The following is a 10335-nucleotide window of genomic DNA, read 5'->3' as shown; positions in this document are numbered from 1 at the left end:
AAGCTAGACAGCAGGGGAGGAAACTGGGTTGTGCTAGTCCTGATGACTCACTGCCCTCTGGCCTCAGGGACACCAGGAGGCCACCTTTGTGCACTCATTGGAGAAAAGAAGAGTAACTGCCAGCTTCCACAACTGCCCTCTTGTCTACCTCACCCATCACCCAGTGGCAGCATACTGGCCAGGAAGAGGTTAAATCCAGACAGTAAAGGAGGGTGGAGCCCTGTGGTATCCAGACTTCCCTCAGTGCTGGTAAAAGCCCAGAGTGTGGGCGTCCACAGGGGTGGAGCTCTGAGCTATGGGGCTCCAACTTGTCCCACTGACAAACTCCCACAGGAAAGGTTTGTGTAAATAAGGATTTTTTTTTTTTTTTTTTTTTTTGCTTCTCTTCTACAAATAAATTAAGAAACAAACTAGAAAATTGTCTGCACCCATTGCTGCCCTTGGGTGTGGGGTATGCCCTGTCCCTGCAGGGCTAAAAGGGTCCATCGTTCCCTCAAATCTCAGAGCAGTCCAGATCCAGGCTGGAGATGGAAGGGAGGTCGTGACCTCTTGGCAGGCTCATTTCGGCAGCTGCCCCAAACAGCCAGAGTGTCCCTGGGGCTCGTCCAGGCCGGGGTGCTGGCTGGGAGAGGAGCTGTCTGGCAGGTCTTGGCATGAAGAAGAAGGACTGCTGCAGGGCCTCTCAGGGGAGGGGTTAGCCAAGTAGGCATTCACCAGCTGCATGATCTCTTCCACCTAAGAAAGGGCAGAGGGCAGAATACAACAGTGGCGACTGGGTTCTCCTGTCTCACCCTCCACCCGGCCTCCTTACCAAGGCCTTACATGAGCTGCCCCTACCAGCTTTCCTTCCTCATCACCACTCTCTCACTCACAATGTGCCAGTCATACTTCCTTCTTTGGGCTCCTCTAACAAGCTAAGTTAATTCTCAGCTCAGGGCCTTTGAACTTGCTATTCCCTCTAACTGGAATGCTGTTCCCGTAGAACAGCGGTTCTCAACCTGTGGGTCTCGACCCCTCTGGGGGTCAAACGACCCTTTTACAGGGGTCGCCTAAGACCATCGGAAAACACATATATAATTACATATTGTTTTTGTGATTAATCACTATGCTTTAATTATGTCCAATTTATAACAATGAAAATACATCCTGCATATCAGATACTTACATTACGATTCATAGCAGCAGCAAAATTACACTTATGAAGTAGCAACGAAAATAATTTTATGGCTGGGGGTCACCACAACATGAGGAACTGTATTAAAGGGTCGCGGCATTAGGAAGGTTGAGAACCACTGCCATAGAACTTCCTATGCCTAGTTTAGATGCCACCTTCTCTGAGTATACTTTCCTGACCATCCTACATAATGCCATGGCCCCCTCCGGTCACACACCCTTTCCCTTGTAGCATTTGTCACTCTATTAAATAGTCCACACCCCTCTTTCCCACTCACCTGGGGACTCTGCAGGAGGAGCTGGCTCTCTCCCACCCTCAATGCCAGGGTATGGGGGCCCATTAGCTGGCAGGCGGCCACATGACCATAGCTGACACTGTGGATAGGCTCTGTCTCACCGGGTCGGGAGAGGGACATGGCCTTGGCTCCCAGGCCCAGGCATAGCTTCTGTGGAGCACCCCCACCAGGCTCCTGGGGACAGACAGGCAGAGTCAGGGTGCAAAGAGAGGACCCTGCGGCATTATTTTTGGAGGGAAGAGATGGCTGAGAGCAGGAAGTTTCCCGGTCCCCCTATGAACCATAGTGAATGTGTGGAGGAGGGGCTAAAGCTCCAAAGATGTGGGGGCCCAAGGGCCAGTGACTCCTGGGGTCTGAGATGGACAGCTGTGCTGGGTGTAGGGGTGAAGTGGCCCACAGTTGGGGCCTCTGGCTCTGGGGCAAAGGTGTGGGGCTTGGGCCACCAGAGTCCCCTTCTCCCGTCTCCCCCTCACCGTGCTCAGCTCCAGAACTTCATACCGAGCAGCGCCGAACCCTGGACACTGCGCCGCCAGAGCCAGGTAGGCAGCCATGGCCTCAGCTCGGCCCATGCCCCGGAGCCGCTTCCAGCCGCCCAGCACGGCAGCCGCCATGCCGGCGCCACCTCCTCCCTCTCGGACCACGCTTCCCGCCGGGCGGCCGGCCCCAATGCGCCGGGCCCGCTCCGCTCGCCTCTTGGCCAGGCCCGAGCTCCAGATGGCCCCGGCCAGCAGGGCGGCGGAGGGGGGAGGCCTGGGGATCGGGCGGGGAGGGTCTTCCCGCGGCGGGGTGGGGGGCGGCAGCAAGCGGTCCAGGCGCGGCAGGGGCGCCCTCGGGGAGAAGTCCCGGTGCAGGCTCTGCAGGCGCAGCGCCGCCAGGGCGCGCAGCGTGTCGTCGGGCGGGGGAGGCCGGCCGCGCAGCAGCAGGGCGTGAGCCTACGGGGAGGCACTGGCGTCAGGGAAGCAGCGGCGGCTGGACCATCGTGCCCACACCTCGGGGCGAGGAATCTGAGGTCTGGGTTCGAGTAAAGCCTCCCACAGGGTTGCCACACGCCGACATGCAATGGCCCAACAAGGGAGTTCAGGCTCGGGGGCCTTTGGGGGGCGTCAATGCTAAAACCCTCACCTGCTCAAAGAGGAAAGGCAGCTCGTGACCGTCCGGGGACAGCCCCTCGGGGCGCAGAGGTCCGTGCAGACGGAGACACAGTCTCCAACCCGCATCCGGCGAGTCTTCCAGCGCCGCGGCTTCCTCCGCCGCCAAACTGCGATGGAGAACCGGGCGCTGAGCGAGGCAGCGGCAGCTCCCATCCCCCCAAGGGTCGGGGCGGGACGGGCCGAGCTTGGGGAGGGGCTTTGGGAGCCGGGCCAGAGCCGAGAGGACCTCGGAGTTGAGCTTTGAACCTCCACTGCAAACCGCTGGCGGACAGGGGTCCGTCTTAGAACCAGCGAACTTTACTATGCAGGGCAAGGGGCAAGCGCTCATAAACGTCTGCTTAAGGACTGACCTCAGTTTAGAGGAAGATGGGCTAACGGAGAGGTGGGCTGGGGCTGGACATTTACTTCTCAAACCTGGTGAGCACGTCGGCCATGAGAGTCCCCCCAGCCAGGGCTCGCTCCTGGGCCCCTCGCTGCTCGTACAGCGCGAAAGCGTTGCGGCTTCGGGCCAAGCCCAGCCGCCCCACCAGCTCCCGAGCAACCTGGAGGGGAGAGTCAGACCGCTCAGGGGTCTCGTCAGGACTGCTGGAGGGGCTGATCCAACTGGAGGCGTCTTTCAGGTCTCAGTCCTGCCACACACACCCCTTATCCAAATGATGACTCTCAGACTCGGGGCAAACCTGGGGCCGGCGCCCCAGGAGAGCTACGCATAGGAAGCTGGGGGGAAGGGCTGATGTTGCAGGGGGTCTCTCTCTGGTCTTACCTCCGCCGCCGTGGTGTGGGAGTCTATGGCCACCGGGCAGGCACCAGCCCCCGGGCAGTGCACGGTGCACAGCAGCTCTTGCCGTCGGCTCAGCGCGGAAATCTCTGCCAGCGAGGGCACCAGCTCTCGGCCGCGTGTCCGGCCCAGCGCTTTGCGGATGAAGCGCGCATATTCCGCCAGCTCCGAGTCCGGGAGCGCCTGCTCCGTCCTGGGTTGGTGAGAACCCTCAGATCAGGGCTCCGAGGGCTTTCCTTCTCCCCTCCCTCTCTCATTCTTATTTCACAGTTTATTTCATCACGTTGATTCCCCCCCCCTCGAACTCTGAGTTCCATGAAGGCAGCGACAGGCTCCTCTGTATCTACCCCTGGCGCCAGGTATGGAGCTGAACGGCTTTCTAAGGCTCCCGGCGGCTCTCTCCGAACTGCCCCTCCCACTTCCCAAAGTCTCCCTGGTCCCTCTTCCGGTTGAAATACAGCCGCTTTCCGCTTTCCAACCTAAAAGCCCCGGCGCTGGATTGCATCGGCCCCAAGAAAAAGCACCCTTTTGACTATTCCTCCGCCCAAAGGGGGCGCCTTTTTGCAATTCCTCCGCCTGCAAGTGAGAGGTGACCCTGTAATTCCCAGAAAGCCATTGTACATATCAGCAATCTGGAGCTCGGGCCTGACCTTGGGCAAATCCCTTCCCTCCTTCGGGTTTAAGTTCTTCATCTGCCAAACCCTTCGAAAGGCCTGTCATCCTCCCCCAGCTCTATAGCTCCCTGCCTCGGCCTTGCCCCGCCCCAGCCCTCTCACCTCTCCAGATGTCCCAGGAGGTGCCCGCGTACGGCTCCGCCAGGCCGGAAGGTACAACTCATGCAGGTGAGGAGCTGCCAGTACCGCAGGGCTGCGGGGTCTTGGGTAGCAGGGAGCCCAGGGGGGCCCGCGGGGCCCGAGGTCTGCTTAGCCAACTGCAGAAAGAGTTCGTCGCGAAGCGCGGGCAGGTCCCGGCAGGTCTGGAGTACACCCTGCATCAGGGGCCCGGGGCGCCGCGCCCCCTCCAGGGCCTGCAGCGCCAGGAACAGCCGGACCGCCTCCTCACGCAAGGGTGCGTAGCCAGGACCTGCAGGAGGGCGGGGGCGGAGGGACGGTTTGGAGAGGGGACACAGAGCTGAGCCCTGGGAGGAAAGCATGAACCAGGGGAGGTCGGAGGGAGTGTAAGGGGACAGAGGGTGGCAAGGAAGGGAGAGTACGAACGACAGGAAGAGTGAAGGGAAAGCAATGGTCCCCACAGAGCCAAACTCTCAACCCCTGCCTCCCAGTAATCTTCCCTTCTGCTAAAGCTGCACTTGCAGTTATAAAGGTAGAGGGATAGACGAAAGGACATAGGTTCTGTAATTGGGCACAGAGAGCCATCACCATGGGCCAGAAAACAGGCTGGACTGGAAGTCAGAGGACCAGGGTTCTGCTCCCCACTCCCTTGACCCCTCTAGCTTTAGGGCCGGGGCCAGTCACTGATCCCATTTGGGGAGAAACAGCTGGATGAGGTGACCACATTCTCCCAAAGTGGTGGCTTTCCCACCACTTGTCAAGGTAGTATGGCATGGTCTCAAGGGCATAATAAAAGAATAGAAAACGGTAAAAACTCGTGAAAGAATACCAGTAGTCAGAAAAAAAGGTCAGGGGACTCTTTCCCCCTCCCCACGTGGGAGTCTGGGCTTGTTTCTCAATCAGTTTCCACCTTTGCTATTAAAAAAGGTCAAAGGGGGCCTTTTTTTGTGTGTGATGGCTTCCCACCCTGCCACCCTGCGTATCAGTCTGCTCAGCTTCTGGTTTCAGCTTCCTCCTTGAAAAGGGGGGGCTGGGTGGGTAGGTCCCCTGAGTACTCCTAGGTCTCAGGTGAGGCATTCAGATCCCCCATCCAAGGGATTGGGCCGCTGGCACCACTCACCTGGGGCGCTGGCTCCATAGGGCAGGGGCAGAAGTGGGGCATACAGGGCCCCACTGGTGTGCCTCAGAATAGGGTTCCGGCGGTAAATGAGGGCCACAGCCTCTGGATCCCCGCAACTCTCCTAGAGGCCAAGGAAAGGGTCACGGTGATGGAGAAGGGGGCTCCCCATGAATCCGGAAAGCTGCTGGGCCCACCACCCTCCTCTTTCTCAACGGAGTCCCCCCTCTCCTACCTGAATGTCCCTGAGCAGCAACTGGGTGGGGGTCTCCAGCGGCGCCTTGGAGGCGATCACTTCTCGCAGCGCCACCCCCCAGCGCTCAGCTTCGGCCTGACGCGGGGAGCAGAGCCGGACACTATGCTTCCGGCCAGACACGGTCACTAACCACAGACCTGCGGGAGAGAGAGGCCGTGGAAGGCCATCAGGGCCAGCTGGGGCCACTACCCGGGGAGGTAGGGGAATTCTCACACAGGCTCACCCGTCTCCTTGGGCCTGCGCTCCGGGCCGGTCACCGAGCACAGGCTGGTGAGCACGAGGCTCCCCAAGCGCCGCGCCCCCTTCCCGCTGCTGCTGAACTGGTCCAGGGAGTCCCGGGTGAGCACGAACCAGGCCCGGCGCGGGGGCAACCAGGGCCGAGGCCCTCGTCCGCGGGGCTCGCGGTACAACCAACCTGGGGGGAGGGGACCAGCAGGCGAAGACATTATCCCCAGGAGTCTGGGGACTGAGGGGCACCCAGAACGCCTGAGGTGGGTCCTCACCTTTCACCACAACATCCGCGTCGTCCTCCAGCGGCCCCTTCTCCGGGATGAGGCTCCGCGTCTCCTCCCAGCTCTGCAGCCTGGGCCAGAGGGGAGGAAGGGTTGGGCGGGGCTGCCGGTCCTGTACCGCGCCTCCAGGGGGCTCCTCAATAGGGGTTCCCCAGACAGCAAGGGGTGCCTGCTCCCGGGCTGGGCACCCCTCCCCCAGGCTGTGGGAACTGCTGGGCCGGTCTGACTTCTCACCAAAAATAGCCCGGACCCCCCCTTCCTCCCGGCGCCCCCAGCCGGACCGCCCCCTCGGGACCCCAGCCAAACCACAGCGTCCGGCGTAAGGACTCTCCCTTATTGCACAATCGCGAGAGGGAAGGCGGCGGCGATGGGGGTCCTGGGGACGGGCTGGGGGTCTCCCGACCGCGGGATGCAGAGGAGGTGCTCACCTGTCTGAGATCGGCCCGCTCCTCACCGGCTGAGTCAGCGTCACGTCCAAGGGGCCCTGGGGAAAGAGGCTCAGGGTCAGAGCCCTCCTCTCGGGATGCGCAAGGCTCGGCCCCAGGACAGTGCTGCTCAGGGGATTGAAGCAAGGAGCGGTCCTGACTGGGATGGAGCTTCTGAAATCGCGGGGCTCGCCGCCCCTCCCACCCGTGTCTACAGCACAGCTGGAGCTAAAAAGCCTTGTCGGGGTTACACTTCAAAGATGCACGCAGGGGTTTGGTGGCTAGAAAGAGCCCTGGACCGGGAGTCAGGAGACCTGGGTTCTGATAACAAGTCTAGCACTAACTGCCCAGGGATGTAAGAGAGGAACCTTCAAGTCCCCTTCCGTCTTTGGGCCTTAGCTTCCCGACCTTTGAAAAGGGAGAGGTGGATGAAATCTCTTCTTGCTCTGGCAGGTTCCAAGTCACCCCCTCCCCCTCATTTTCCCTTGTGGGCTGGGGGGGGGGGGCAGGCAGGAAGTGGGCACAGAGGTGAGTGAAGGGAAGAGGGTCCCTTCAGTATAGGACTTTCTCCAAGAGCTTTTATGCCCTCCCACAGACACCACTGAGACTCAATGTCATCAGAGACCCTGTCCCTTCGCTGGGCTCAGGAAGGGCTGGCCAGGCTAAGGAATGGTACACACTCTCAGGGGGAGATGCCATAGGAGGTTTTGCGCCTCCCCCACCCCCCATGCCTTCGAACTTCAACTGTAGACTGGGGTCTGAGAGAGGCCACAAACCCATCCAGGAGCCAGGTCAGGCAGGAGCTGTTCCATCGTCCCATTGCGAGAAGACTGCTAAAGCCAAGAGGGGAAGGTGGGGGAGGGGGGGCCAGGGACACCTGTCCCCAAGCTCCGGGGAGGGGGGTGGAGGTGGAGCGTGAGGGAAGCAATGGCCTGACTCACAGAGCCGACCCTGCCCGGCCTAGAAGCTTGGGGACGCCTGGGTCCTGTGTGTTCCTAAGGCAGAAAGATCCACCCGTTTTCTGGAGGGTCTGAAAGGGGCTCCTGGCCACCCCACCACAGAGGGCAGGTGCTGACCACTTAGACCAATTCCCCTAATCGCAGTCCTGTTTCCCTCCCCCCCCCCTCTATATTTATCCGACCTCCGCCTCCGCCAGGTGCTGGCGCCGGCCCTGGCGGCGGAGCAGCCCGCCCCACCCGGGCACGGAGCCACCGGGCCTGCTGGGGACCCCTGAGCGGGGGATGGGAGCCTGACCCAGGCCATTGCACTGGGAAGTCTGGTTGCCAGTCTGCGGGGGAATCAGAGAGGGGACGTCAGGGGAAGGAGGTCTCCCACACCAGTGGTGCCTCAGTTTCCCCACGAGGAGATGCGACAGAATCTGGGAGACGGCTGTTGCTCACCATCCCCTCGGGATTCCCAAGGAGGCTCACCAGGGTGGGCCGAGGGTTCTGTCCTGAGGTTAATGACGAAGGGTCCTCGAAGAGTTCTGGCCCCCCCAGTTCCCTCTCCGGGGGTCCCCGCGACGGACCCTAATCTGAGGAGGCGGTCACCCCTTGCCCAGGTCCTCGAGGTAGGAGCTCCCGCATCGAGGCCCAGCGCTTACGACCTCGGAGCGCAGAGGACCCAGGCGTCCGAGCCGCCCAGCCGGCCTCTCCACATTCCTCGGCGCTGGCGGAGGCGGAAGGAGATGGGATGGGACGCGGGCCCGGCGGGGAAGGGAGAGGCAGGGCCAGGTCGGGCCACGCGTGACGCCTCCCTGCCTCAGGGCCCCAGCAGGTGGACAGCACCCAGCGCGAGGCCCACAGGCACATCCAAGTCGGCAGGCTCCCGGGGACTCCTGACCCCTAGGCAAAATCCTCTCCCACGCCCGCCTGTCCGGAGCGCGGTGTTTGGCTGGAGTCTGGAGCAGGACCCGGCGTGACGGCCGGCGGTAGGGAGAGGGATTGAGACCAGGCTTCAAACCCCCAGGACTTACCCTCCCGCCGCCCGCTGGACTTGGGGTCCGTAGTTCAAAGGTCTCCTCGTCCTCGTCCTCGTCTCCGTCCCCGCTAAGCTCGCCGTCCCCGTAGTCCCGGTGCAGAAGAGTAAAGCCTCGACGGCAGCAGAGAAGCCACCACAATCCCCCGGGGAGAGGCATCCGGGCGAGCAGCCGGGGGATGGGAGAGCCGGCAGCCGGCGGCCGAGCTGCAGGGGGTCGTAAAACTGGCGGTGCTCCGACCCGAACGGGAGGAAAGATGAGGCGGGTGGAGGGGAAGGGAGAAGGGAACCGGGAGGAGGCAGTGTCTGGAGCTGGGGTACAAGGGGCTGTTAGCTAGAGCCTGCGGGGGGCTCAGTGTCTGGGCCCCCGAAGGGGGAGGGGGAAAAGCGTCCAGAACCCAGGGGGAAAGATGGAGCAATGTCCGGAGCTGGGAAGTAGTGTCCGTTGTAGTGTCCAGCCCTGTGGGGGGCAGTGTCCGGTGCAGAGTCCAAGGTGGGCAGCTGTCCAAGCTCCAGAGAGGGTCGTGTCCGGTAGAGCGTCCGGTGGCCGGGGCCCGGGCCGCGCGCGTTGCGCTCCCTGCAGCCCGGGGACTGGCGCGCTAGGGGCGCGAGCACAGCGCCGGGACCCGCCTCCCAAGTCCCCTCCCCTTCGCCCCCCCCGCCCCCCACTCCCCCCTCTTTCTCTCCTCCCTTCTTTACAGGGCAGGGTCCAATTTTCGTCACAGCCTCCTCTGCCCAATCCCTGCGCCTGGCGCGGGGCACGGCGACCAATCAAGCTACGGAAACGGCGGCGGGTTGCATCACGTGCCTCTGGCTTGTTGACAGTGGGGCGGGGCCTGGGACTCGGGGGGAGGGGGCAGTGCGATGTGAGTCCAGCCGCGTCTCTGAGGTCGGACCGAGGGCTGGTGACGTCACGGAAGCCCGCCTGCACGCTCTCGTTTTAACTCTTGGCTCACCAGCCTACACGTTAGAACCCTCCCGAGAGCAGCTTTGGAGAACGACGGGCCCAGGGCTCGGAGGGAGGTCCGACTGCTGGCCTCTGACCCCTGCCTGGTCTCAGGGTCCCTGAGAAAGGGAAGAGCCTTAGCTACCTGCCCCGGGCACCGCACTGGCGGTGGCCCTCCGCCCCGAATGAGGGCCAGCTCCTCCGCATGAGTCACCTCCTTTTTGAAGTGCAGGCCGAGGCCGGAAATAAAATCCGCTTTAGAGTGCAAAGCTCAGCGAACTCCTGTGGGGACAGTGACTTGGGGTTATAGGGAATGCTGTTGTATTCGGACGGCGTGGAGGCCTCTCAGCGTGCATTCTGCTGATTGTGTAGGAAGGGGTTAACCGAGGCGCTAGGCGGGCGGGGCGGGGCCGCGGATCGGGAGGGGGGCCAGGGCCCCTGCGGGCGCGCGCGTGCGTTGCTGACTCAGCGGCGATTCCCGCGGTCTCCGGTGGAGGGTTCCAGGTTGCCCCCCTGGGGCTGGGGTGTGGGGCCTTTGGAGGGTCGGCGCCATCTCCGCGCCTTCCGAGGTTCACGGCCCCTGGAGGCCGAGGTTCCATCTCAGCCGCCGGAGGCTCCTGGAAGGAAGGCTTAGTCCGCGCTGGGCGGGGCGGGGGCGTCCGGCCAGCGCCGACCTGGAGACCACCCTGCCCCGCCACGCCACGCCCTTCCTGCCCCGCGCCCCCAGGCTGCTGGCTGAAGTGGTCCCGGCAGCTTTGCTGACCGGATATTAAAGTGCGGAGAGTTGTCGCTCCTGAACACCATCCTGCCTGTCGTGATTGTGTAAGACAAAGACCAAGGGAATCAATGCGACGGTCCCTGCAGGTCACCCGGGCCTTGCCCTGGCCGGAGAGGAGCGTGGTCTGCACTGAGG

At 62.5% G+C, this 10335-nt stretch overlaps 1 protein-coding gene across 6 annotated transcripts; it reads right to left on the bottom strand.

Moving 5' to 3' along the window:
* Window positions 1-345: 345 nt before the first annotated feature.
* Window positions 346-9103, bottom strand: PLEKHH3 (pleckstrin homology, MyTH4 and FERM domain containing H3). 6 transcript variants are annotated; one of them, XM_036341805.1, is made up of 13 exons: window positions 8475-9102; window positions 6503-6558; window positions 6066-6145; window positions 5786-5977; window positions 5542-5699; window positions 5310-5430; window positions 4175-4481; window positions 3384-3591; window positions 3026-3162; window positions 2592-2727; window positions 1943-2401; window positions 1452-1643; window positions 346-735 (listed from the first exon to the last, which is right to left on the bottom strand). In XM_036341805.1, the coding sequence occupies exons 1-13, from the start codon at window positions 8634-8636 to the stop codon at window positions 559-561; spliced, it is 2385 nt and encodes a 794-aa protein (XP_036197698.1). In that variant the 5' UTR covers window positions 8637-9102; the 3' UTR covers window positions 346-558. The 6 variants fall into 6 exon arrangements, 5 of the variants coding, with proteins under 5 accessions (XP_036197698.1, XP_036197699.1, XP_036197701.1 ...); XM_036341806.1 differs by having other exon boundaries at window positions 3035-3162; XM_036341808.1 differs by lacking the exon at window positions 8475-9102 and adding an exon at window positions 7900-8441.
* Between the last annotated feature and the right edge of the window lie 1232 nt (window positions 9104-10335).

This window comes from Myotis myotis, unplaced genomic scaffold (assembly GCF_014108235.1).
Source record: "Myotis myotis isolate mMyoMyo1 unplaced genomic scaffold, mMyoMyo1.p scaffold_m19_p_17, whole genome shotgun sequence".
Classification (NCBI taxonomy): domain Eukaryota; kingdom Metazoa; phylum Chordata; class Mammalia; order Chiroptera; family Vespertilionidae; genus Myotis; species Myotis myotis.
Note: the sequence above shows the minus strand (reverse complement) of the source record. Positions and strands in the feature narration are given on the sequence as shown.